At 44.2% G+C, this 27,421-nt stretch overlaps 1 protein-coding gene across 7 annotated transcripts in view; it reads right to left on the reverse strand.

Moving 5' to 3' along the window:
- The window catches only part of LOC126356151 (dynactin subunit 1), a 152,393-nt gene extending 127,297 nt beyond the window's left edge, over window positions 1-25,096 (reverse strand). For 3 of the 7 annotated variants that reach the window (XM_050006892.1, XM_050006891.1, XM_050006895.1), the window contains exons 1-3: window positions 23,868-23,994; window positions 23,255-23,433; window positions 19,409-19,560 (exon numbers count right to left, since the gene is read on the reverse strand). In XM_050006892.1, coding sequence (XP_049862849.1) covers window positions 19,409-19,560; window positions 23,255-23,433; window positions 23,868-23,931 — 395 coding nt within the window. In that variant the 5' untranslated portion in view covers window positions 23,932-23,994. Of the gene's footprint in view, window positions 1-19,408; window positions 19,561-23,254; window positions 23,434-23,624; window positions 23,770-23,867 lie in introns of those variants that run through there. The other 4 variants (XM_050006894.1, XM_050006896.1, XM_050006890.1 and 1 more) reach the window with 4 other exon arrangements.
- Window positions 25,097-27,421: the final 2,325 nt, after the last annotated feature.

The following is a 27,421-nucleotide window of genomic DNA, read 5'->3' on the forward strand; positions in this document are numbered from 1 at the left end:
AGAAAGTAACCTGCAGTTGCTTGCTGAGTACCAGCCACTAGGGGAGGCTCTCACCCTACAACCACTCCTAACACTGGAAGAGGAGAGTATTACAGGTTAGAGTAAAATCTGCTCTTGCTCAGGAAATGCAAAACTATGTTAGTGGCTGTCACGTCATCCACAAGCACCTGAGGTAGTGAGATAGGCTAACCAAGACCTTGCCGCAGATTGGCCAGCAGGGCACTTTCGAGAAGACCATGCACTGTTGTCAAAAGATTACTGCAGCTGCAGTGAGGGGGATCCTCCTGACGCAGAAGGAACTCATGGGTGAGTCTCGTGTGGTTGCTGCGTAGTCAGCACAACACAATGGCATCTTTTGGAACAGCCTGTAAAGATGTCTGCCGTGTCTTAGTGGACCCTTTAATCACTCTCAACTTGTTTTGGGTTGTAGTAGCCTACCATTCCAGTTCCCAGAGCCTCAAAATATTGTGTTGAAGTTGTAATCATAAATCTGAGCCTGGCATCCCAACATTAAGTTGATCTCCCGTGGTTGCGACTTTAGCTAAGGGATTGGCAAGTTTATTTCTTGGAATGCATATGTGGCTCAGTATCCACATGAAGGCCACCGTCTTTCCAGAGCTGCAGAGGTCAGCCAGTAGGTCCTAGACATTGGCAGCCCAAATATTTTTGGGATAGCACACTGTTATGCCTTTAACTAACTGATGTCCGCCTCGTCAGCGTGACGGAATGCCATGCTAAGGAGCCCGGGTTCGATTCCCGGTTGGGTCGGAAAATTTTCTCCACTCAGGGGCAGAGTGTTGTGTTGTCTTGTCTTCATTATCATCTCATCCCCATTAAGATGCAAGTCACGGAAGTGGCGTCAAATCGAAATACTTGCGCCAGGCGACCGGTCTACCCGATAGGAGGCCCTAGCCACATGGCATTTCATTCATTTCAGTAAGTGTTACAATTGCTACAGATCAGAAAGTTTGTCAGGGCCTGGGATTTGATGTACCACAAAGCCTTAGAGACAGCTACCAATTCTGCAATGTATACACTGTAGGTACTTTGCAGAGAGTGTTTCTCGTGCAAAAGCATAATGGACCCTGTCATTAACTTTCAGTCCATCAGTGTAGATGCATACAGAATGTAGAATAATCATGGAGGATTGAAAGATACAGGTGTCGGAGAAGGGTAGAATCAGCATCCTTCTTGTGGCCACAAGAGAGGTCCATTACTATCACAGGACATGGTACAGCTCACAGGGGATGAGGGGATGCTGAGAGGGATGTCTAGCAACTAACAGAGGCTGTTGGGGGTCCTTCAGTATAATATCGAGTCAGATCCCAGCTGGTCTTCCCAGTTTTGGATGACGCGCAAACAGTCTGAACTGCTGGTTGTGAAACAGAGTTGAGTGACATGGGTGGGTAGGCATCTGACAGATTGTGATCGTGTAACTTGCCAGAAGCTGCTGCTATCCAACCTGCAGGGATGGGACACTGGCTTCCATCAGGAGGCGAGCTCATACGGAAAGCCCCCATAGCAAATTGCACACCAGTGTGGTGAACAGGGTCCAGCAAGCTCAGTACGGACCTTGCTGCCAACCCATGGGCAACACATCCATAGCCCAAGCAGGATAAAATAAGCACTTTGCAAAATACCAGAAGAACAATGTAATCTGTGCCCCATGCAGAGTGATTAAAAGAAGGAGAGCATTCAACTTCTTCACACAAGTTGCCTTAAGCCGGCAGACATGCAGCTTGCTTGTGGTCAAATAAAATACCTAAGAATTGGTGAGTTTCAATGACCAAGATAAATTTATGGGTGCAGGTGCAGTCTGGATTAGTTTTGGTTTTGTTTTGCTTTAGGGTGCAAAAAACAACTGGGGTCATACGCGCCCAAGTCTATAAAACATGGAGACAGAGAGGAGTTAAAAAACTGACTGTACATCAGTCCCAATTGACGTAAGAGACGGCAGCTAAAAACAGGGACGTGAAGAAAACACTAGAAGAGACACCATACAGAAACAGACTTCGAAAACTAAAAATTAAATGACCTTCACCATATTGCTTTGGCATATAAAAAGGAAAACGCAGTCGAGAGCCCGCATGGCATTTGCTAAAATGGACAATAACTCAGACAGCAAACCCAAGCGGGAACGTAAATGGTTAAAAAAATGTGCATTCTGTCAGGAAGTGGAGGACCGTTAAAACTTGGGTGCAAAGTGGTGGGGTAGCATCACTTATCAAATGATGATGGCTAAAAAGGCAGTGCCCAATGCGCAGTTGTTGGGAGAGGCTTAAAAGGCTGCAGCTTATTCCCGTGAAGCGAGGACCATTGGCGACACCAAAGGGACACCACCACCTGACAAGACAGAGAGATCATCGAAGGGAATATAGGAACTAACGGACTGCAGCCTTGGCAGCACCAACAGCAGCCTCGTTACATGGCAGACCGACATGACCAGGAACCCACAATCATCACAGTGGCTCCACAAACAGTGAGCAAGTGACAGTTTTCCTGGCTTCACTGCACTAAGGAATGGGTGCTGTACAGCATACATAGAGTTTGAAGGGCACTGATCGAGTCTGAGCAGAGGACACAACTGAAAAGTCTGTGTCGCCAGACATACTCTGCGGCCTGATACAGTGCAATGAGCTCTGCTGTAAATAATGAGCAGAGTGCCGGAAGCTGATTTCGATAGACATGGGTGCCGATGATGAAGGCAAACCCAACCCCACAGTCAGTTCGAGAGCCATCAGTATATACATAGGTACTATCGCTAAGTTCCACGGGAAAGGCGTGAAACTGAAGGCGATAGAGCGAGGCAGGAGTAGTGTCTTTAGGAAGTGAATGAAGGACAAGGTTAACATGGGCCACTTCATGAACCCAAGGTGGTGAAGGGCTCACACCCACTAAGAAAGTTGCAGGTAGTGTAAAGTTAAGCTGCCAAAGCAAATGCTAAAACTGCCAGGAAGTAACAGAGACAAGGGACACACCTCATACTGACGATCAAAGGAATCATCGAAGAAGGAGGCATAGGATGGGTGGCCACTCAAGGCAGACAAATGGCATGCGTACCTGCTGAGCAGAAAGTCACAGCAGTAGGAAAGTGGTAGTTCAGCAGCTTAAGCATACAGACTCTCAACCAGGCTAGTGTAAAAGGTGCCAGTGGCCAAACATGCTACGAAGGTGGATAGTGCTGAGATGGTGTAAGAGGGATGGACATCCAGACACACAAACAAATAACTCATAGTCTAGTTTCGAACGGATAAGGGACCAGTACAAGTGGAGGAGGGTAGTTTGATCATCACCCCAGGAAGTACCATTGAGGACACACAGCACATTGAGAAGACGTGTATAGTGGGCTGGCCGGTAAGAGACATGGGAGGACCAAGAGTGTTTCCTATCGAGCATGAGCCCCAGCAATTTCATAGTTTCAACGAATGGAAGGGCGATAGGCCCAAGATGTAAAGATGGTGGGAGAAACCAAATGCACCACCAGAAATTCACACAGACAGTCTTGTCAGTGGAAAAACTGTAAGCCACTGTTGACGCTCCATGAGTGAAGACGATCAAGGCATCGCTGAAGATGTCACTCAGTGGGACAGGTCCATGGAGAACTGCAATAGCTGCCAAAATCGACGACAGTTGGTATCGTATGCCTTCTTTGTGTCAAAGAATACAGCAATCAGATGTTGGCAATGTGCATAAGCGCTGTGAACTGCAAACAAACCAGATGATATGTGGCAGACCGGAAAGCCCAAAAGCCGCTTTGGAATGTCGGTATATGCCCTCTGGCTTGAAGGCACAAGCAAAGTTAGCAGTCAACCACCCGTTCATATAGCTTACATAGCCCATTCATCAGAGAGATTGGCCATAGGTAGTTAAGGTATGTGGTGTTTTTTTCGCAGTTTCAGGACAGGAATAGTAATAGTAATACTTTCCTGCCACTGAGAAGGAAATACTGCCTCCCACCAAATGTAGTATGTTTCATATTGTTGGCATGAAGTTGTTTGAGCATTTGGTTGTGAATTTTGTTTGGTGCAGGGGACGTATATTGACTCTCTGCCAAAGCTCTGCAAAGGTCCCACTCACTAAAAGGGACACTATTTGATAGACAGATGTGTGCATGGAAAGATAGCAGGTAGCACTCAATAAGGTGTCTCCAGCTCAGGAAACAAGGTGGTAATAACAGAAAGTGGACACTTCAACGAAGTGTGCGGCAAAACGTTTGGAAAGAACCATGGGATGAGTGCAGATGTTACTATTGACAAGGATTCCAAGAACTGCCTTGACTGTTGGATGGATGCAAATGCAGCAGAGTTTAGTCTATACTTGGGACAGGGGGGTGTGGGTCCGTGTGGTTGAGACACATTGCTCCCAACACTCCTGCTTCTATTTCTTTATTAAAAACTGTGCTTTCGCATGGAGTACCTTGAAAGCCATTAAATTATCCATAGAGGGATGATGCTTGTGCCATCAAAGTGCCCTGCGGCATTCCCCGATAGTTGTGGCTACATCTTCAGACCATCACGGCATCGGCAATCGTTGGGATGAGCCAGAGGATTAGGGTATCATTGCTGCTGAAGCATGATTAATAGCATCAATAGAATCCTGTACCAATTTGTTGATATGGTACATGACTGGATGCAATAGTGGCTGCAGAGGAGAAAGCCTGCCAATCAGCTTTCCGAAATGACCAAGGTGACGAATGTTCTAGATGTCTGCGAATGGATAGGCATAGAACAATAGGGAAATGGTTGCTGTCACAAAGATTGTCATGGACACACAATTGAATCAGGGTAAGATACTCGGGCTGCAAACTGTGAGATCAATAGCTGAAAATGTTCCATGGACCCCAATGAAAATAGGTTGCAGCTCCGGTGTTGAGTAGGCAGAGGTCCAATTCTGAAGGGAGATGTTCTAGTACTCAGCCTCTGCGAGACGTAGTGTCACCACCCCATAGAGGATTATGGGCATTAAAGTTCCCCCCCAATAAGAGAAAGGGGGCAGGGAGCTGCCACTAACTCAAACAGCTCATGATCACAGAACGGTCCATACAGGGCTAAACAAAAATTACATATTGTCATTCGAACTGACAGGTAGACACTAACAGCTATGGCCTTTAGTGCATATGCAAGGAGCACCTGCTCACTGAAAATATGGAGTGTGTTAGAGTACAGACTACACAGGACGCTTTTTCGACGCTAATGCAACTGGTGTAGTGGGGTTGGTAGTTTCTCAGAGCAGGGAGGAGTTCACCATAAACAGTGTTTCCAGAAGCACTATACCAATTACCGAGTAAGTAGAAATTAAATGACTGAGTTTGGTCGTATGATGATAGTAGCCATTATAGATTCTTTGGAGATGCATTGGAGTCAGGTCTGAGAAAGTGGAAAATGTGAAAGATGGATGTGATTACTTCGCTACCAGGTCATGGTACACCTGATTGCGTGATCCCTTGTGCATAGGCTCGACCACTGCAGGGTCAGGGAGCAGAACATTTGAAGCCTTGAAGCAGCTTATCATTCTGCTTATCCTTCTTACCCTTCCGAAACTTCAATTTCTGTGAAGATTTCCGCAGTGAATTTTCTAGAAGAGAAGAGGACTGAACTTTTCTTCAGCCTGCAGCCTGTGGCTGCTGGCCCTTGTCTTGAGGGGGGGGGGGGGGGGGGGGGGGGGGCACCTTGACAAGAGTCCTCAATTCCTGACACCAGAGGATGACTAGGCATCTCTGGCTGCAGAGATGGCGTGGGAACAACTGGTGCTATAGGTGTACAGGATGAGGGAGCTGATGTTCCCTCCTCCAACTGTGGGGCAGGCCCTGGGGTGCGACCAAGGCTAGGAAGTGTCACGCGAGACCCTGTTATTATGTGAAGTGTGGACTGTGACAACACAAAACTGGATACCATATTATTCGGATGAAAGCTTTCGAACTTTCCTCGCATTTTGTTAAGACAGGACAGTCAAGCATTTTATACTACTGAATTTTCTGCTTCCTATTGAATACTGTGCATTGCGGTGAATGAGAAGGGTGCAGTCCTGGTCAGCTGACACATTCAGAGGATTCATCACAAGGGCTGTCCTCATGGGACCTGTCCATGTGCCCAACAGACAGCCTCATTAGAATAGTGGGAATACATGTGTCAGAACCTTTGGCACTTTAAACATATCTTTGGAGGAGGTAAGTAAAGCGTGACATCACAGCTATAAACCATGACCTTAACCTTCTCAGGTAAAATGTTGCCAACGAAGACTAGGATAAAAACTCCAGTGTCTGTTCTATTATCCTTAGGTCCCTCCTGGATGCAGCAAACAAAATGGACTCCACGCCACACCAGATTAGTATGCAGCACTTCATCAGTTTGCATCATTAGGTCCCAAAGGAAGATAACACCTTCAATTCTACTGAGCTTGTTATGAGGAGAAATGGTAACTGGTGTATCTATGCAAGACTGAAGTGCCCATGATTGGTTGATGTGCAAAGTTTTGATGAGCAAAGATGCACTTTGCATATCCTTTATTGCCACAACCTCCCCAAACCGAATTTCAATATTCTCAGCAAAGAAACATTGGCTTTGTTAAGGTGAAAGAGCTGCTGTCAGTGCGGGAACACACCAAGAATCGGCAAACTGTCCACTTCCATTTCTCCTTGTCCGGCTCTAGTCTTAAGGCGAGGTAAATGACAAAAATGCCATAGGATTGTAAACTTCTGCATTAAAATCACAGTCCCCGACTGATGAGACGACCATGTTGGCATGGCCACCATGAAGTTTGATCTGCTTTATTTCGGATCATCTGCCCCTGATGCCACTCACTTTGATCGGAGGCCCTCCCCATGGGTGCCACCCCACCATGCAAATGCCATCTGGTACAGTAGCCGTTGCCCAGAGTCCTGGTACACTGAAGTGGACAGGCATCTGCTACTGGGCTGACAAAGGGAGGTCACGTCTCAGGCATCGGTAGTGCAATCCCTGTGTTGTCGGAGGGTGGGGGGGGGGGGGGGGGGGATACGGGGGGGGGGGGGGGGGGGGTGGTAGCCACCGAGAGGGTACATAACCCCACCAAAGTGCAATGGCTACTGCACTGGATTTCGTGTGCAAAGGTAGATTCACTTGACCGATACATGCAAAAGGTAACAGGGCACAATGGAGATGTAATTCACCACAGTAAGGCATCCTTCCCCAAATAGCCCACACTTCAGTAAAATTTAGGAAATGGAGGACAAACCCAAAAATGGAACCAGAATAAAAAGCCAAAAAATGTGAGGAGAAAAAAATGTTAAAAAATAAGGGAAAAGAGCAAAAACGTCCAGAAGTCCAAAGAACAATCAAGACCAAAGGAAAAATTTTAATCCAATAAAAAATACTCCTGTTAGTTGCCTCTTGCAACAAGCAAGGAAGGGCTGCAGGTCTATTCCAGTCCCCAACACTGCAGTTAGGAACAGTGTTTGATAATGAATATGCATTGCAAACTGTAGTAGAACAATAGACCAGTTTTGGAAAAAGTACATTTTGATAGCACAAAAGGAAACTTTCACTGCTATTGAATCATTAGAGCACATACCCACACTTCAAACACCTGCCTTCCACAAGGTCATCTTTAAAGTACGGATACTTCCCTGCACCTCCCTATATAACAGACGCTGTCTGTATTACCACACATGTACATCATAAGTTGGTTGTTTGTTCATTTATTTTGTTTTAGGGTGCAAAAACAACTACAATCATGCACGCCCATATTAAAACTGTAGAACACGAAGAGAAAGAGAGGAGTTAGAAACAGCACCATGTTAATCCCAATCAATGGAAGATAAGAGAGGAAAAAACAGGCATGTGGAGAGAGGTCTATAAAATACAAAGTAGAGAAATGAATGTCCACAACTAAAAATTACATGGACTTTGCCATACTACTATGAGGCATAAAAAAAAATTTAAAAAATAAAATAAAAACATGGTTGACAGCACATGTGTCTTTCATTAAAATGGCCAACAACACAGACAGCAAACCTGAATGAAGACAAACGGTTACAAAAAGGGCTTCGATCAGAAACTGGTGGACATTTAAAAGTTGAGCACAATTTGCACAAAGTGGTAGGGGAGCACTACTTAAATGACAATGGCTGAAAAGGCAGTGCCCAACATGCAACTCAGTTAAAATGACCCCCACATGGCAGGAAGGCAGAGAGGAGGTCGTCCAAGTCGCTGGGAGAGGCTTAATAACCCAGAGCTTATTCCTATGGAGGGAGGACCAGCGGCGATGACAAAGTGACACCATCTCCAGACAGAGATCATCAGAGGGAATATAAGAACTACTGGGTTGAGGTACGAGGAATGCAGCCTTAGCACCAGCATCAGCAACCTCATTTCCTGTCAGACCGACATGACCATGAACCCATATAAACATCACAGTGGCTCCGTCAAGAGTCACCAAGTGACAGTCCTCCTGGACCCGTTGCACTATGGGATGGATAGTGTACAGCACAGACAGATTTTGAAGGGCACTAAAAAAGTCTGAGCACATGACGCAACTGAAAAGCCCGTATCACCGGATGTACATAGTGGCCTGATACAGAGTGAAGAGCTGTGCTCTAAATACTGAGCAGTGTGCCGGAAGCCAATATTGAAAACACCGGCGTCAATGGCAAGGCACTCCCGACACCATGGTGGCTCCAAGAGGTATCAGTATACACAAAAGTACTATTGCGAAGTTTCTGTGAAGGACATGAAACAAAGTGAGAGTGAGGCCAGAACAGCATCCTTAGAGTATGAAGGACAACGTGAACATGGGTTGCCACACGAAGCCAAGGTGATGAAGGGTGCAGGTAGTGTGAAGTTAAGCCGCCAGAACAAGTGCCGAATATAGACTCCGGAAGGTAACAGAAGAGCGATGTACGCCATACTGGTGATTAAAAAAGTCATCAAAGAAGAAGGCAAGGATGGACGGCCACACATAATAGACAAATGGTATGCATACCTGCTGAGGAAAAAGTCACGGCAGTAGGACAGTGATAGTTAGCACATTCTGCATACAGACACACAACCGGGCTAGTGTACAAGGCACCAGAGGCCAAACGGATGCCAGGATGGTGGGTAGTATTGAGACCGCATAAGAGGGATGGACATGCAGATGCATAAACGAAGCACCCACTCTACTTCCAAACAGACAAGGGACCAGTACAAACAGAGGAGGGTGGTTCGATTGGCACCCCATGAAGTAGCATTGTGGACACTGAGGGACCACATACAGCAGGCTGCCAGGTAAGACATGTGGGAGGACCAAGATAGTTTCCTATTGAGCAGGAGCCCCAGGAGTTTCTTAGTTTCATCAAATGGATGAGCAACAGGCCCAAGATGGAAAGATGGTAGGAGAAACCAACTGCACCACCAAAAATTCATACAAACTGTTTTGTCAGTGGAAAAATGAAAGTCATTGTCAATGCTCCATGAGTAAAGACAACTGAAACATCACTGAAGACACCGCTCAGTAAGAAAGGTCCATAGAGAATTGCAATAGATGGCAAAATCGTCAACAAAAAGGGAGACTGATTACCAGCGGGAGACAGGCAATTATAGGGTTAATGGCAACATCAAAGAGGACAATGCTCAGCATGGAAGCATGAGGTATACCGTTTTCCTGGATAAAGGTCCCCAACAAGGAAGAACCCACATGTACCTCAAAAACTCTTGTCTTTTAAAAATTCCTTAATGAAACACAGCAGGTGACCACAGAAGCCCCATGTGTAGAGATCACAGAGGATACCAGTCCTCCAGCAGGTGTCATAAGCTTTCTCCAATCCAAAAAACATAGCCACAGTCTGGGATTTCCGCAGAAAACCAGTCATGACATGGATGGACAAAGTGACGAGATGGTCTACTGCAGAACGGCACACTCAACGTCCACAGTGTGCAGTGGTTAGTAAATTGCGAGACTCAAGCCACCATACCAGCCAGGCATGAATCATACAAGCCATCACCCTGCAAACCAGCTCGTGAGAGATGGGGCGATAGCTAGAAGGAAGATGTTTGTCCTTATCGGGCTTAGGTATGGGTATGACAATGGCTTCACACCAGCGTCTGGGAAACATACTGTATGCCCAGATGCAGTTGTACATATTAAGCAGAAAGTGCTTGCCTGCAAGAGAAAGGTGCTCCAACTTCTGAACATGAACAGCTTCTGGCCCTGGGGCAGAGGATTAGGATGCAGTTTAAGCATGGTCTAGCTCCTTATAGTAAAGGTGGCATTGTAACACTGAGGATTCTAAGAGAAGGATATCGTCTGAGTCTCCTCCACTCATTTTCAGTGGAGGAAAACAGGGTGATAGTGGGACGAGCTCGAAATTTCCGAAAAATGGTGGCCCAAGGTGTTTGAGATAGCATTAGCGTCCATGACGACCTTCTGCTACTGTCAGGTTAGAAAATGGGGAATGGATCTCGGTCCAGAGGGATATTAGAGATTGGCCCACATGATGGAAGGAGTGAAACTGTTAAAAGAACTAATGAATGAAATCCAGCTAGCTTTTTTGCTATCCCGAAAAACAGCGATTCAGAGCACGCATTTGTTTATAATTGCAGTAGCCACCAAAAATATCGAGGGAGGTGCACATCGGCACGGCGCGTCACGGACAGTAGTTGCCGCAAGTAAAGTCCCGTCCACCAGAGGGCAGGCGAGAATTCGGCCACACCCACTGCCGGCAGAACAACAACAACTTAGACAGCACGGGCTGTGCCCAGTCAGTTTACATTGGGCATGCCTAGCAGACAGTTCCCAGTCTACAAAATTTGAAGGGCGACGGACATCGTCAATCGTGTTACTACACAACTGGTGATGAGTAGGGTTGTTCTTTCAGGTGTTGCGTCGTTGTTCCGGTTTCGCAGCTTATCCACGGCATGGAGGATTTAGTGCATGTTTTGGCTGAGCAGCAGGAGGAGCAGCTCATGGCAACCACGAAACAAGCACTTCCGGCATTGTTCTCCACACGGTCTGCTCCAGCGCCGTTCCCTCCTCCCTTTCCCCCCGTATGACGAGACAGCGGCGGATTGTGACGCATATGAACATCGCCTTCGGCAGCATTTCCAGGCATCTCTTGTTGCCGATGTAGAGGTATGTCGTGCTCTTTTCTTGTGTTGCATATCTCCCTCACTGTGTCAAGTTTTGCGGCAGCTAGCGCCGTTGCAGGAACCCTCATCCTTGTCTTTTGACACATTGTGTTCATTGCTGTCTTCACATTATCGCCGCCGCATGCATGTTGTGGCGGCTAGGGTCGAGTTCTATCAATGCAAGAAACAGCCCCATCAGTCTTACCAGGCGTGGGCCGCTACCCTGCACGGTCTTAGTCGCAAGTGTCATTTTGACATGGAGCAGTCGCGAGAGTCGTATGCCCACATTATGGTGCGAGACGTCATTGTTTGTTCGGCCCCTGATAGGGAGGTCTGGCAACCGGCCCTGCAGTTGGATGACCCTTCCCTTGAGGAAGTCCTGTCCATTACTCAATCGTAAGAAGTCTCTCATGCCGCAGGTCAACAGTTGGAAGCGTGGTGCAACGTCGTGTCAGTTCAGGGCGGCGCGGCCGTGTCCACTGCATCCGAGGTGCACAATGTTCGAGTGGTTAAATCCAGCTGCTCCCGCACAGTGCGTAAACAGAGTTCTGGCTGCCGGTCCCTGTTACCGTCCTGTGCGTCGTGCTATATACATCATGATCGGTCAGAGTGCCCCCAGCATTGGGCCGTTTGTCGCAAATGTAATAAAAAAGGACACATTGCTAAAGTTTGCCGCTCAGCCTAAAAAGTATCAAAGGAAGCAGATACAAAGGACATGGACTTTGACATTCAGGAAGTTTCATCGGGCCAGGCTCCCGCCGCATCAGCAAACAAACTCTTTATCGAGGTGTCAGTTTAGTCACGCCGATTACAACTGCAAGTAGATACGGGCACAGCAGTTTCCTTGTTGAATGCACAAACTTACTCTGACCTTGGGTCACCCCTGTTGGCGCCCATTTACCGGCGTCTCCGCAGTTATCGTAAACAGTTCATTCCCCTACTGGGTCAACTCACTACTGATGTTACTTACAAATCAGTCACTCGGCCTCTTACCTTTATTGTTGTCAGTGATGCGAGCTCTGCTAACCTTTTTGGATTGGATGCCTTTCAAGCTTTTGGTTTTTCTATCGCAGACACCGTACAGTTGGTCTCTGAGGATTTTCCCTATCAATCACTGGAATCTTTCACCTCCGACTTTCAGGATGTCTTTGAGGAGGGCCTGGGGCGTGTTTTCAACTTTGAAGCTCATGTAACATTGAGGGCGTCGGCTCGCCCGCATTTTCTATGCATGAGGCAGATCCCCTTGGCTCTCCACCCTCAGGTAAAAGCAGAGCTAGACCGGCTGACAGCCCTTGGGGTCGTTCTTCCCATTTCTTCTACTGAGTGGGCTTCGCCCCTCGTTATTGTCAGGAAACCATCGGGAAAATTATGTCTTTGTGGCGATTTCAAGGCCACCATTAATTCCCAATTGGTGGCAGACACATATCCCTTGCCTCGTTCTGATGAATTGTTCTCCACCGTGGCGGCAGGCCAATATTTTTCGAAAATCGATCTTTTGGAGGCTTATCATCAGATACCACTTGATGAGGACTCCAAACGGCTGGCGGTCGTCAAAACCCCATTTGGCCTTTACAAATACCAATGGTTGGCCTTCGGAATATCCAGTGCCCCGGCAATATTTCAGCATTATCTTGAGCACGCCACATCAACAATCCCTCATTGTATTAATTACCTGGATGACATAATTGTCAGAGGCCGCAGCCCGAAGGAACACTTGCACAACCTTCAAACCCTCTTTCTCAAATTCAGGTCCGTGGGCATGCGTTGCAACCTGCTTAAGTTGAACTTCTTCCAACCGTCCATCGAGTTATGTGGGCTACACCATCTCTCAGCACGGCGTCCAGCCAGTAGGAAGTTTGGTCCAAGGTATCGTCGATCTTCCGCGGCCCACTTCGCTGAAGGAGTTACAAGCTTTTTTAGGCAAAATTACCTATTACCACCGGTTCATTCTCAGGGATTCCACCACAGCCTGCCCCCTGTACTGCCTTCTGCGCAAGGGTGTTCCTTTTCATTGGTCGCTGGCATGTGAGAGCGCATTCACCTCAATGAAGAGGCTCCTCACGTCAGCGCCTTGTTTGGCTACTTTTGACCTCAATAAGCCTTTGGTCCTGGCTATGGATGCTTCACAGTATGGGGTGGGTGCAGTCCTGGCCCATCGCAAAGCAGATGGCTCCGAACAGCCGCTGGCGTTTGCGCCTAAAACTCTTAGTCCCACGCAGGCCCATTACTCACAGGTGGAAAAGAGGCTTTGGCTATTGTCTACGCTGTTACCAAGTTTCACCCTTTCTTGTATGGCACAAAGTTTCAGTTAATCACTGACCATAAGCCATTGCTACTGCAGGACGCTCCACCATCCGCCGCACTGGATCACAATGGCTTCACCCCCCGAAAGAGGAGGAGTGCAGTAGCCACCAGAAAGATCGGGGGAGGTGCACATTGGCAACGAGCATCACGGACAGTAGTTGCCGTACATAACTCTTGTTCACCAGAGGGCACGCGAGAATTCGGCCGCGCCCTCTGCCGGTGGAACACCAACAACAACTTAGACAGTACGGGCCATGCCCAGTCAGTTTACATCAGGCATGCCTAGCAGACAGTTCCCGGTCTACAAAATATAAAGTGCGACAGACATCGTGATTCGTATTACTACAATAATAAATGAAGTTTGTCATTCTAGATGTTGGTTAGAAACACAGAGAGGATGTCTCCGCACCCAATTTGCATCGTGGCATACCTCAGTCCATCAAGGGACTGGGACACAGTGTAGTAAAGAGGAAGTGCTAGGAATGGAACATTGTGCAACAGTGAGGATAACTTTTGTAAAATAGTCCACTTGGTCATCACAACTGGGGAACTGTTGTTTGTTGAAGGTCACCAGAAGGAGTAAAGCTGCCAGTCGGCCTTAGTAAGCTGCCATTTGGGTGTGCACGCAGGTGGGGTAGGAATCAGCAAACTAATATCGCACGGGAAATGGTTGCTCGAGTAGGTGTCAGAAAGAGCAGACTACACAAGACAATGGGCAATGCTGAAGGATGAGTAAAAATGGGAATAGGTGTGTGAGGAGTCAAAGGAATGCAGGTGCTGCTGTGTTAAGGCAGAAGAGGTTAAATTTGTTAAGGTCAGCCAAGTGGGCACCTCTCTGACGGGTTCTGGGAGAGCCCCAAAGGGGATTGTGCGTATTAAAGTCACCAAGCACCAGAAATTGGCGAGGTAGCTGCCCAGTAAGCTGGAGGAAGTCTCCCTGATGACATCGAATGACAGAAGAATGTAAACGGTACCAAGGCAAAAGGTCAAGTGAGGAATGAAAAGGCGAAATGCAACAGCCTGAAGACAGGTAGGCAGGAAGATGAGTTGACTATGAACATCTTCCCATATCAGCAGCATGACTCCTCCTTGTGATAGAATGCTGACCTTGGGGAGAAGGTCAATACAGAACATGAAGAAGTGCAAAAGCTCAGTGGTCATGAGGATGCAATTTTGTTACTTGAAGGCAGAGTACAAGGGAATGATGCAATTCTAAAAGCAGCCCTAAATTCTCTTTGCAACATCAAAGGCTGCGAACGTTCCTTTGGAGGAGAGTCATGATGAGGAAAGAATGAAGGGGTGTCACCTCGGTGGCTAATGAGTGCCAGCCTGCGAAGACACACTTCTACAGGACACAGAGGCACGAGGATCCTGCTCCATGAGGTCCACAGATGCATTGCCTTTCTTTTGCTGTCAGCCTGCAGAGTCCAACACAGAAAAATGGTTGGTGGTGCACACCGGTGACACAGAGGCTGGCCGGATGATGGTATCACATGTTGACACTGTCAAAGAGGATCTTTGAGTAGGTGAAGGAGAAGACTGTTTGCCTCTGTTAAGACTTCTTTGAGCCTTTTCCGTCAGCAGAGGAAGACTCGTGTTTGGCTGGAGGGACGTATGAAGTCTGCATGAGAGAATTCCTTCTGTCCTTTCCAGCCTGCCTGTTATGTAGCTGCTGACTTCGTCCCATGCAGCGAGAGTTTGATGGCTTGTTGCACATATGGACAAGGGGCTACCATGTGACTGGGTGATAACCTCAGAGGTGAATTTGAAGTCATATGTATGCATGGCCACATCCTTCATGGAGCAAGATGTCGCAAACAGAACTGTAAGTGCCAGATGGTAGAATGCAGGGTTTGTGACTAGCCAGTAACTTTCAAGTGTCTGGGTAAGGTACTTTTTCCTTTACCCGAATCTCCTAAACAGCCCGCTCATCGAGATACACAGGGCAATCTGAAGAGGAAGTGGCATGGTCGCCATTGCAGTTGATGCAGTAGGGAGGAGGAGGCAGACAATTGCCCTCATAAGCATCCCTACCACAAGTTACACATTTGGCTGGGAGTCGACAAGACGTTAGAGTGTGGTTGAAATGACGATACTGGTAGAAGTGCATTGGGTTAGGAATGTGTGGTCAGACTGTTATAACTTCATATCCTGCTTTGATCTTGCACGGAAGCACCGCTCTATCAAAGGCGAGAGAAAGAGTGCGTGTGGGCACTAAGGAGGCGTATAACTTTTCTTACCCAAAGGATGGAAATGCACCCTGATCAGATAGGTGCGTTTGGATTTTGGCCTCTGTCTGGTTGTCAAGCAGCCTAGTGTAAATAACACTACGGGAAGAATTCAGAGTCCTATGGGCCTTGACACAAACAGGATAGCTGTGGAGAAGCGAAGCAGCAAGCTGCTGTTGTGCTTGAGAATCAGAAGTAGTCTGAAAAAGCAAAGTGCCATTCCATAAACGAGAGCAGGATTTCATAGGGTCAGCAACTGCATCAACACCTTTCTGAATAATAAATGGATTTACCCTTGCGAAGGACTGACCGTCTTCAGTAAGTGAAACCATAAGGAAGTGTGGTGCAGCTGGGAGGACGTTCTGATCGGGAGCTACAATCTGTTTACGTTTGGTAGACGGGGACTACAAAGATAATGATTCGCTCATTGTGAGGAAATACGCCATGATTGCCAGCATCTCTGGTGGCATGCTCCTTTCAACTGGGAGGGGGGAAGAACTTCACAAGGGGGAACACCTGCCTTAGGTGACTGTTCACACCTCAGGTCACAACTGCCGAACACCTGACAGAGGGACCAATCAACAAATTGGGAAGGCAGCAGCTTAGAGTATCACTCCTCCCTCGGCCTGGCCTGAACCAGGGGGTACGCATTAACCCTACCTGCCGATCCGAGGCTGGGAATTACGCATTACCCAGTCACCTGTTACGCATCAAGAGGTTAGGTTAGGTTAGTGTTGTTTAACGTTCCGTCGACAACGAGGTCATTAGAGACGGAGCGCAGGCTCGGGTTAGGGAAGGATGGGGAAGGAAATCGGCCGTGCCCTTTCAAAGGAACCATGCCGACATTTACCTGAAATGATTTAGGGAAATCATGGAAAACCTAAATTAGGATGGCCGGAGACGGGATTGAACAGTCGTCCTCCCGAATGCGAGTCCAGTGTGCTAACCACTGCGCCACCTCGCTTGGTACACATCAAGACACATGGGCCAGGAGGAAGTACAAAAAAGAGGAGCTTCAATAGCCGAAGCAGGAAGATGATAGGATAAGGTGAATGAAGAAAGAAAAAAAAGGAAGGAAAAACAGTGGTGAGACCGTTCTTATATCAGCTATGGACAGTGACGAACATTCCCCAAGACACTCTAGACTTGTTCCCCAAGGGAGGGGAAAAAGAATAGTAAGAGGACAGACATACAGCACTGAAGGGAAAAGATACTGCAAAGGCTGGGGCCTCATGGTAGCCATGCATGAATGCGCGAAAGGCTGGCAAGTCCCCTGGGGGGACATCAGAAGTGATTGTAGAGCTTTTTATATGTGATTATCTATGGCTGTTGAGTAACTTGGAAAAAATGTATTCATGCCATCAGCTGCACATTTTTGTTCATTCTCGACTGGTTTTGATTGGTACAGTCACTACTGCAATTGTGCCAAGGTGTAGTTTTACATTTGTATTGAGAATACCCCAGCCTCCGTCTAACCTCCCGACTGCTCCTAGCTACCCTACCCTCTTTCCACCTCTTATATTTATGTTCCCACAAGCAGCACTTTTACTGTCCCCTACCCCAACCCTGCTATTCCTTCCGCTACCTGCCCCAAATCACCTACTTACACCCACCACATGGTTACTTCTCTCATCATGTGCAGCTGCTCACAGTGTGGCCTCAGCAGCCAGAGACTGCAGTCACATGTGTGCGAGTTGTGTTTGCAAAAGTGTGTGCATGTTCTATCACCGACAAAGGTCTCGTTGGCTGAAAACTCATTTTCTGACAGTGTTTTTGTTGTGCCTATCTGTGATTCAGCATTTCTGCTATACGGTGAGTAGCAACCACACTTTTCACAATAAGGTTACATTTGTATGATTCATATATGACAAACGTATGGTTGATCCACTGATGTGCAGTGCTTTTCTTCTTTAAGATGGTTGTAACAATTGAAACCGGTAGAGAATAAACATAAAATTGTGCAGCTGATGGCAGGAATATGCTTTTTCCAAAAGAAGCTATTGTTTAGCACACATAACAATGACGAATGCAACCTGTCAAAGTTTATTCTCCTTGGAGCCTTTATGCAATGATAAGTTCATTGTGATGCTGGCCTTTATGCAATGATAAGTTCATTGTGATGCTGTAGGCATAAGTGGGATTCATTTGGAAGGACTACTTGGTGCTACTTAAGTGCCCAGTGTTGTCAATGGGTGCAGCATAGTCAGTTTGTCTCTCTCTTCTGCCACATCACGAGAAGCTGCAACAAAGGCGATCATGCTGGCAGTCCACAGTGGCAATGTCACACTGTCTGTGTGGATACTTGCAAAGCAGCTCAGTTCCGGCTAAAGGCATGTGATGTGGCTGTATGATCCTGCAAGGTCAAGAGAAATGTCTGTTCTCTGAAACATTAGACACTAGTGCTAATAGCTGAGATGCTACACAGTGTGAAGTATGGCCTTTCTGAACCCACTAATTCCAGATTCATGTGACAATTGTGGTATACCGACAAATGTGAGCACCAGTATTGTGGAATTGTAAATCACTGTCTTGATAGGTCTTGGTCATGCTGCTGTCACTTTCCAATGTGCTGGTTAACATTTCTCTCTCTCTTAGACAGTGCATAACACAACCATCTCACAAATTACCAAATTCAAAGGTGATTTCTGAGTGAGAAACCTGCAGTATAATATTTCCTCAAATTTAAAATGTCTATGGCATTACTCCTGCCTACTTGCTGCAGTATTGTTGTTAACAAACAAAAAATGGCATAAAACACTATGTTCTGAGAAGAGGTACAATGAAGTACAGAATAAAGAAAAAATGATTTCAACAGAAGTAAAGCTAGTACAACAGATGTTCAAAATCAGAGTAATTGCAGGTTAAAGAATGGTGTAGGGAAGGGTTTAAGCTCAATGGCAATTATGTTTAATGTCTGAGAAATGCAATGAAAGAACTAAAATCAAAACTCATAATGAGAATGTAAATGGTAAAATTTATGCCTAAAGTAAGAATGTCACAAAAGAATGTAATATACAAGCTACTTCGGAGGAACATGTCATAATAACAAGGAAAGGATACATACTAAAAACAAATGCAGAGTACTGGAAAATGGATAACTATCTGCTACACACCACAGCTGTCAGCCTCTTCTCAAATTCATGTGTACTGCCATACTGTGAACACTACAGGTTGTCTTTAGCTACCCCCTTTTTAGATGTTACCTACCAGCTCCACCAAGTGACATTTTCATAAATACAAACATGCAAGTGTCACTTAACAAACATACTATCAGATACTACGGTAAACTCTCACTCCTCACACTCTACTTACTTGGACAAACTTCTCTTTCAATCTGTTATGAATGAGATAATGGTTGTAACACTGAATTCACAACCCACAAAAATCTCCATTTATCTACACACAAATTATTTGCGCTGTTTCAATCACATGCAAGATCATAAACAACCTAAAACTATCAACTGTGATCTTCCTCTTATGATCAGACATTTGTCAGCTAGTTCTGCTGTCACTCATGATGAACCCCAATAAATCTTCTGTTACTGATCTACTTAAAAAGTAATTTTGTTCCAAGACAAACAACTGTTTACCAGTTTCACAAAAAGCTCCTCCGCAGCAAAAGTCTGCAAAAAACTGTATATTAACAATTTCTTACCTCTCAAACCAAATTTTTTACTGTTGTAGCTACAAAAGGAAGTCCACCCATTTAAAATAAATTTTTTCTGACTATAATTTTATATTTTTTTGTACATTTCACAAACTGCAGTTATTGATTTCCAATGTGGCTCTAATTACCTGCTGAGTCTCGGACGTGTCTTTGCATTATCATCTGGTGTTGTTGCAGTAGATGTACTTGATGTACTCCCATAATCTTTGACAGGTGCACCACTTTCATCCAGAAGTGTAAGCTGCGACTGCCGCACAAACATGCCATGGTTGTCCTTGCACTAAAATTAACAGTTGAAGCAGTTAGTCTTTAAGGAATCTTTTTTCAGTAATCTGTTTATACAAATGATTTTTTTAATGCAGCATACATTAACTAAAATCTTTAGGATCAGTACTTTGGAACGAAAATCAACAACTAGAATGACAGTTACATGCAAGAGGGCATATTTAATTTTTTATCCATAATGGATCAATGAAGATTAAGATATTTAATATTAGTTTTAGACTATTTCAGTGTATACTGCAAATGAAAAGCTATCACATTTACAGAGAGACGGCACTGTTAGAAAATGCTCTATGTTTCAGTGAGTATCATACACATAATCTTTTGGGGAAGTTAAACACAGGATAAAATAGGCTCATGTGTAAGTAATATATATGAGCCTCAATCACGTGACATCCACCGCAGGCAAATGGCCTCCTCTAGAATTTTCAATGTCGCTGGCTACACATATAATGCTGCTCCTATTTGTTGCAAATGTTGTCTACCTGTCTTCTATTAGCCCACTGTCAAATTGAGGTTCACTTTTCAATACACAGAAGATTTCAAAAAAATGACTCATATGATGATCGTCAAAGGGATGCCTTTCAAATTTTAATGACCTAAATATCACTGTCATTAGAAAGTAGCACTAGCTCAATTAAACAATTATGGGAAGGAGAATGGATTTTCTGAAAGAGCTAACTTAGTATTTACCTTAAATAATGCAGTCCCTCTCATAGCTGTTCTACAACCTGGGAAAGGAATAGATGGCCCCTAGCAGCTACAGATCAACTATTACTATGCCATCTTCATAAAATTCTCAGGAGGTTCAAACAAGCAATGGAGTCTCTTCTGGCCCCACAACAAGCTGGCTTAAGAACAGGCAAATGTTGCACATTGCAGTCACTAACAATGATAACACACTGAGGATGGATTCAAGGAAAGAAAGATCAGGGGGCTGTGTTCATACATTTCTCAGCTTCTTATGACACAGTCAACCATGAACTGCTATTATGGAAAGTGTACACAATAAATAAAGATTATGGCAAGTCATAAATGATTAGAAATCTCATCGGAAACAGAAGATCTTTTGTCAGCTTTTAAAGGCAAGGAAGCTGGCGCAGAACACATAACAATGACTTACTGCACAGTAGCATGCAGCTTATTGCACAGTAGCATACAGGTTCTGTTGATTTTCAATATGTATAAAAATGACTCACTGTTCCCAGAAGGCACTTGGATGTTACATTACATACCGTGCCCACTCACAGGAAACACTGCATGAACTACGCACACAACAACTGTTAGAAACAACATAGTACACAACCCAGAACAGTAAGGACTACAACTTTAACCTTGTGCTACTCAGCTACAGAGCACACGTCCGGAGTGGAGGAACTCCAGCCATGCCAAACAAGTGGGCATACCACACAAAGCATGCAGCATCATAGCAGGTTGTCTGAGACCAACATCAACTGAAAAGCTGTACTGCCGAACCCATGGTTGGTTTTGGAGAAGGAGACCAGACAGCGTGGGCATCAGTCTCATCGGATTAGTGAAGGATGGGGAAGGAAGTCGGCCGTACCCTTTCAGAGGAACCATCCTGGCATTTGCCTAGAGTGATTTAGGGAAAGCACGGAAAACCTAAATCAGGATGGCCGGACGCGGGATTGAACCGTCGTCCTTCCGAATGCGAGTCCAGTGTCTAACGAACCCATGTCGCACTCCATTTGTATCAGATGCAAAGTTCCAGCCAGGAAGGAAAAACTAAATTATTGACACCTACAGCACATCCCCATTTTGGATACCAACCACCCAGCTACAGACAATTAAAATCAAGTAGTGGTTTCCTGTTCACACATGTTTCCTGTGAACACATGTTTCCTTTGACTCATATGGTAATCTTTAAGCAGGCTATGTTCTGGAGTTGCAAGAACCAAACGCAATGTAAATACATGCGACCATCAGCCAAACCAGTACTGTGTGATTATGGACTAGAGTTGACTACTATTCATCTTATGCAGAGTGAACTATGTGCAAACTCCTGTGCTATTAATGTTACTTGTATGTTTACACACAGTTTTCAGGTTTACAAGTTTTATCTTCACAGATTCATCCATTGTTTATTGTTATATAGGATATTTAATAACTTCAGAAAAAAGTTGGACATAACTTATATCCATCTAGATCTTGATAAGATTTTCAAGTAATGCAGAGATTGCCTAATTGCTTTAAATGTTAAAGAATGTGAATGTGAGCACTTCATAAAATGCAAATGAGCAGTATCCTATGACTACAACTTCAATGACTCAGTCAGAACCAGTTACTCTGACAAACACATGAGCATAAAAATTTGTAGCAATACGAAATGGAATGATCGCATCATCAGTCATAGGCTAAGCAGGTGGGTTTGCTGGTAGGATTCAGTATGGAGAGGGGGGGGGGGGGGGGGTGTGGAGGGGGAAGCATCCCACCCAAAAGTACTGATCAGGCATGTGGTACCCATACAAATAGCAGTAACAACAGATATTGAACAGCCACAAAGGTCTCACAAATGGGTACGGATTAGGTAAAAAATACAGCCTTACGATAAAAACTTAACACTAAACCCTTGGCAGTTAACATGGTAAGTTTGCAGATTACCTAACTGACAGAGTACTCTCTATAAAACCAAACTGGGATCCCCACCTTTCCCGGTGACTTAGTTCTTTACAGTCTTTCAGTTGTTGGCACGCAATAACAAAAAACCTGGACAAGCAGCGAACTGTATGTGATGTTTCTTTAATACCATACTACTGCAAAAGACGTGTATTACGGGGGAGCATTCGCTTTAGAAGAGACTCTCGACACCATTGTTGTTCCTCCAACCCCATGTACCTCAAAAGGGTGTATTTATCTGCTTATACAAATTTCTAGTTTAATGAGCAATAATTATGAATATGGATAACTCTTCATGCTTAGCCTCACTGCCTGGTTAGATCACTTAGCCCTAGAACATTCACGAGGGGGGTGAGGGATGTTACATTGCTACTCAACCATCATAAGATTTATTATTCTACATTCTACTCAAAGGAAATCTTAATTTTTAGGTTACACATCAGTTCATTACAATGTTTGTTCTCCAATGGTATGTTACATACCAAATTAAGTGCAAAATATCCTCTTTTATATCCTACTGTAATCTTAATTTTACGAGGTTTTAGTAATCTAAGATGAAATACACTGTAGTAATTCTGTATGTACTGACAGCCAACACAATGACACATCTCAAACTATTAACAGGTTTTGGAATGTTTCGTAACTAGCTGGTTAACGCTGGTTGTTTCTTAGAGGGCCGAGGGCTACAAGCACATGAAAAATTTCATCTGTCACATCATCAATCATGCTAGTTTGTATTAAGTGAAGTAGTCTTTTTGAGTCATCCTATTGTACTTTGGCCACGTTACGTCCTTATGCACAAACCCAAGTGTGGAGTAAGGTTGTCTCTCATACTTTTGTATCTCAGAACAGAGGGTCTCGGACCTACAGTAACAGCTGATACCACAATGAGCTTCAGCTCATTGTTGCACGACGTTCCGTCCAACTAGAATTCAACACAATTCATACAATACCAACTGACGAAGGGCCACAGACCAAACTTTCGGAAGCATTCATAAAAAGAACTTACTCTGGCGCAAAATTGAAAAAGGAGTAGGCTGCAGAAAGTAAGTCACCTGGAAATACGTTCTTCCTTGCACAGTACCATTGTTCTTTCCTTTGGGTTCATCCAGTATTACACCAATCCACTTTCCACTAGAAAAAAGGGTTGTTCCGACGTATGCAACTACACCTTTCACATCTTTACCCGTTACCTCCACACGCTGCCCTTCCTTTAGAGGTCTTTCTGTCATTGCTGCAAATAAGACGGACCGCTTTTATTTTCGTTTGCTTACGATATAAAAATATTTTGGAAAAATAATTTACACTGCACATGCTGGTTAATTGTTCCATTTGAAGGTAAATAAGTTTATTAGCACAAATGTTAAAAAACTATCAATGCAGTCAACCGGTAACCATAAATATATTTGCTACAGTGGATTGTACCTTCTTAGTTTATAGAAAATGGAAAGAAATATTTAATTATTAAAAAAATTACAGTTTTTCTCATCGAATAACGAGTTTAATCATTGAATAAAAATCAATTCCTCTGTTTGCAGAGCTTGACGTAAGCCTCTGTCATTTCCCAAACAACACTGACAGCGAAGTTCAGGATCACAGAAATACCACACTACCGCTAGTAGGACAATTTTTTTATCACACTGATAATTAATTTTTAAGAAAATTTACCATTTTCTAAACTGTTGAAAAATGATAACTGTGGAAGTTTCGAAGATCTGGGTGTTAGGTACATGTTTATAACTCATATGACTCGTTACAAGCACTGTCCCAATGAGAACTGCTAATAAGCACCTGTCACGGCCCGCCGGCAAAAGCAGACTGCGGAGAAGTTGTCATTTGTCAAAGAATGAAATAACCAACGGTACTAAATCTATGGTTTCTGTTGGTTTTCGTAATTCAGCACATCCTAGGGCAAGGCTGGTGAGTTATTCACTTGTATTTACGTTAGGAGGTCTGCATCAAAAGGTAGCTATACTTTCACTTTACATTGAATTAAATTCCAGCCTGCAATTTCTCATGCAGCTCAAATTAATTTTCCTCGTTACAACATTTGCACCTACTTCCCTAGACTGATATGTGTGCTACATCTAAGCAGTACTCAGTCCTTTGCGTAAAAGACTTAGATACTGAAATAAGATGAAATTTTTACACACAAAAACCTTGTTACGTCATTAATAAAAACGACAAACTGCAAGGACGTATTCCTGACAGGAAAAGGAGGAGAGAAGATCCTATGAACTTGTGTCTAGAAATGTACGGTATCATTGCCAGAGTAGATGACGCTGACGAATGACAGTTCCTCTGACCAACTGCCGTGTATTCATTGTGTATTTCAGGGTGTATGACTGACGCAACGAACCGTAAACAGCAGAATGGTGCGGTATTCACATCGGGAACAAGCCGAAATGATGTTTGTATACGGCCAAGTGGATGCAGACAGTCGAGAGGCAGCACGGTTATATCAAAACAAGTACCCTGACATACTCCAATTTAAGTACCCTGACATACTCCAACTACCTCACACAACATTTCAAGTCCTTTTTGGGGGTTTGTGTGATCCTGGGTCCTTTTGAGAACGGACGAACGTGCAAGGAGGCGTACATCAGATTTGGAGGACCAGGTTCTACAGGATATAGAGGTGACCCTAGTACAAGCTCCATATCTGGTCTACACACAGCCCGCCGCTTCCCTGCATGTGTCTGAAAGGACCAATCTCCAAAAAAAGTTTGAAATGTTGTGTGATATGGTTGGTGTCTGTGAGGGTACTTGTTTTGCTATGGCCACACTGTTCCTCGACCATTCCCATCGGCTTGGTCATACACAAACACCATCTCAGCTTGTTCCAGGCATGAATAACGGACTATTCTTCTGCTTTGCAGTATACTGCATCAATCACTCAGCACACAAGGAACACACGGTACGTGGTCAGAGTAAGTGTGATTCTGTTGGGGATATGTGAACAAACATTTTCCAGCGTGCATAGTGGCACACAAGATATGATTTGCAGAGTGCATTAGACTCTATGGAATATACATGTTCTGTGTTTGTTGATGGGGCAATATAATATAATTTTGTATTAATATGTGTTGTGCGAATATAACATAAGTTTATTTTGTCCCTTAAATAGTTGTTACTGTCATTTAGCTGCGTTAATCTACATAAACTACAACAGGTTATGGGCCCAGCTACTGCATTAAAGCGAAATAATGACCTTTAAGGTGATGTGTATTTGGGCAAAAGGTATGCGGAAGTTCGTATAAATTTGGATTGTGTACGCTATGCGAAAAAAAAAACTGTAAAATGAGTACAAGACAGATACCGCAAATAGAGCGGCTTGTAGGGCGCAAAAATTACGCGACCTGGAAATTTTCCGTTGAGGCATATTTACACTTGGATGACTTATGACACGCCGTAAACGGTAAATTGGCACTTACAGAATCAAGTTTTGCCACTAAGGATTGGAAGGCGAAATCAAAACTAATCTTCAGATTGATCCAGTGAATTATGTTCACATAGGAAATGCTACGTCAGCAAAGGAGGAATGGGACAAGCTGAGAAACGCATCTGAAAATGGTGGTTTAACCAGAAAAGTAGGATTACTTCGTGAGCTGACAACCACAAGATTGATTAAGTGTAAAAGCGTGGATGACTATGTGAATAAAATAATTCCAATCTCCAATCGTCTGAGGAATATTGGTTTTGAAATTGCGGATGAATGGATTGGAACTTTATTGTTAGCTGGACTACTTGAGAAATATTCGCCAATGATTATGGGTCTGGAAAGTTCGGGAATATCCATTACAGCGGATGTGCTAAGATAAAGATTCTACAGGACGTGAGGAATGAACCAGATTCTAATGTGTCAGAAAAAGAAGCAGCGTCGGCTTTATACTCCAATTACAAGAAGAAGAAGCCAATAACATGTTTCAGATGCCAGAAAATTGGACATATTGTTTAAAGGTGCAAAGAAAAGTTAAGTATAAAAGAAAAGAAACATGTTAATTCTAGTAATCCTGAGAGAAAGGCTACCGATAAAAACAAGGCATTTTCTGTTGTTTACTGTTTTAATGAAGAGAGTGATGATCATGCAGAATGGTTCCTACATTCAGGAGCATCTATGTACATTATCATAGCTCTGTTAGGTTTGTATGATGTTCAATCAAGGACTGATATTGGAATTTCTACAGTTGATGGATCTAAATTAAGGTGTGAACTCGCAGGAAAAGTGGATCTTAATTTGCTTGTGAATGGGGAAAAGGAAATTGTTACTGCTCATGATGTTCATTATGTAAAGAATATTGCAACTAACTTGTTGTCAGTAAGCTAAATAGTAAAGAAGGGTAATAAAGTTTCTTCAATATAGAAGGAGCCAAAGTAATAGACTCTTATGGTGATATTATAGCTAGTGCACGTAATGTAAGAGGTATTTACAAAGTGAATATAGTTCAAACTACTGCTGAAACAGGAAATCACACTGTTTATGCTGCAAAAGGTTTATTTTGTCATAGGAGACTTGGACATTTGTATAGGAAAAGTATGACTTTACTGAAGAATGTGGCAACAAGGATGGGAAATCAAGGAATGAATAATGTTCAATGTGAGGTGTTCTTGCAAGGGAAGCAGGCTAGATTGCCATTTAAATCGAGTCAGAGCAGATTTGCCGAAGTCTTGCAACTCATACATTCAGATCTCTATAGACCTATGGAGATTGAGTCATTAGGAGGTGGCTTCTATTTCCTGACATTCATAAATGATTTTTTCTACATACATGCATATTTATTTTATAAATAGCAAGAATCAAGTGAATGATGTATTTGTTGTTTATTGCAAAATGGTGAAAAGACAGACTGGGAAGAAAATTAAAATCGTTAGATCAGACAATGGACAAGAATATGTAAACAGACGGTTTATGGAACAGTTGAATGGAATGGGTATTAGGCATCAGACTACCATTCGCTACAGATCTTCTCAAACTGGAGTTGCAGAAGGAGCCAACAGAACCATTGTAGAAAAGGCAAGAAGTATGTTAAGTGATGCTGAACTACCTAAGTATTTTTGGGCAGAGGCTGTGTCAACAGCAGTGTATTTAATTAACAGATCACCTACCAAAGCTGTGAGACACAAGCCACCTTATGAAATATGGACTGGGAAGAAATGGATCTAAAGCACTTAAAAGTCTTTGGATGTGAAGCCATGGTTCAGATTACAAAACCATTAAGAGG

Source organism: Schistocerca gregaria, chromosome 3, assembly GCF_023897955.1.
Source record: "Schistocerca gregaria isolate iqSchGreg1 chromosome 3, iqSchGreg1.2, whole genome shotgun sequence".
Lineage (NCBI taxonomy): Eukaryota > Metazoa > Arthropoda > Insecta > Orthoptera > Acrididae > Schistocerca > Schistocerca gregaria.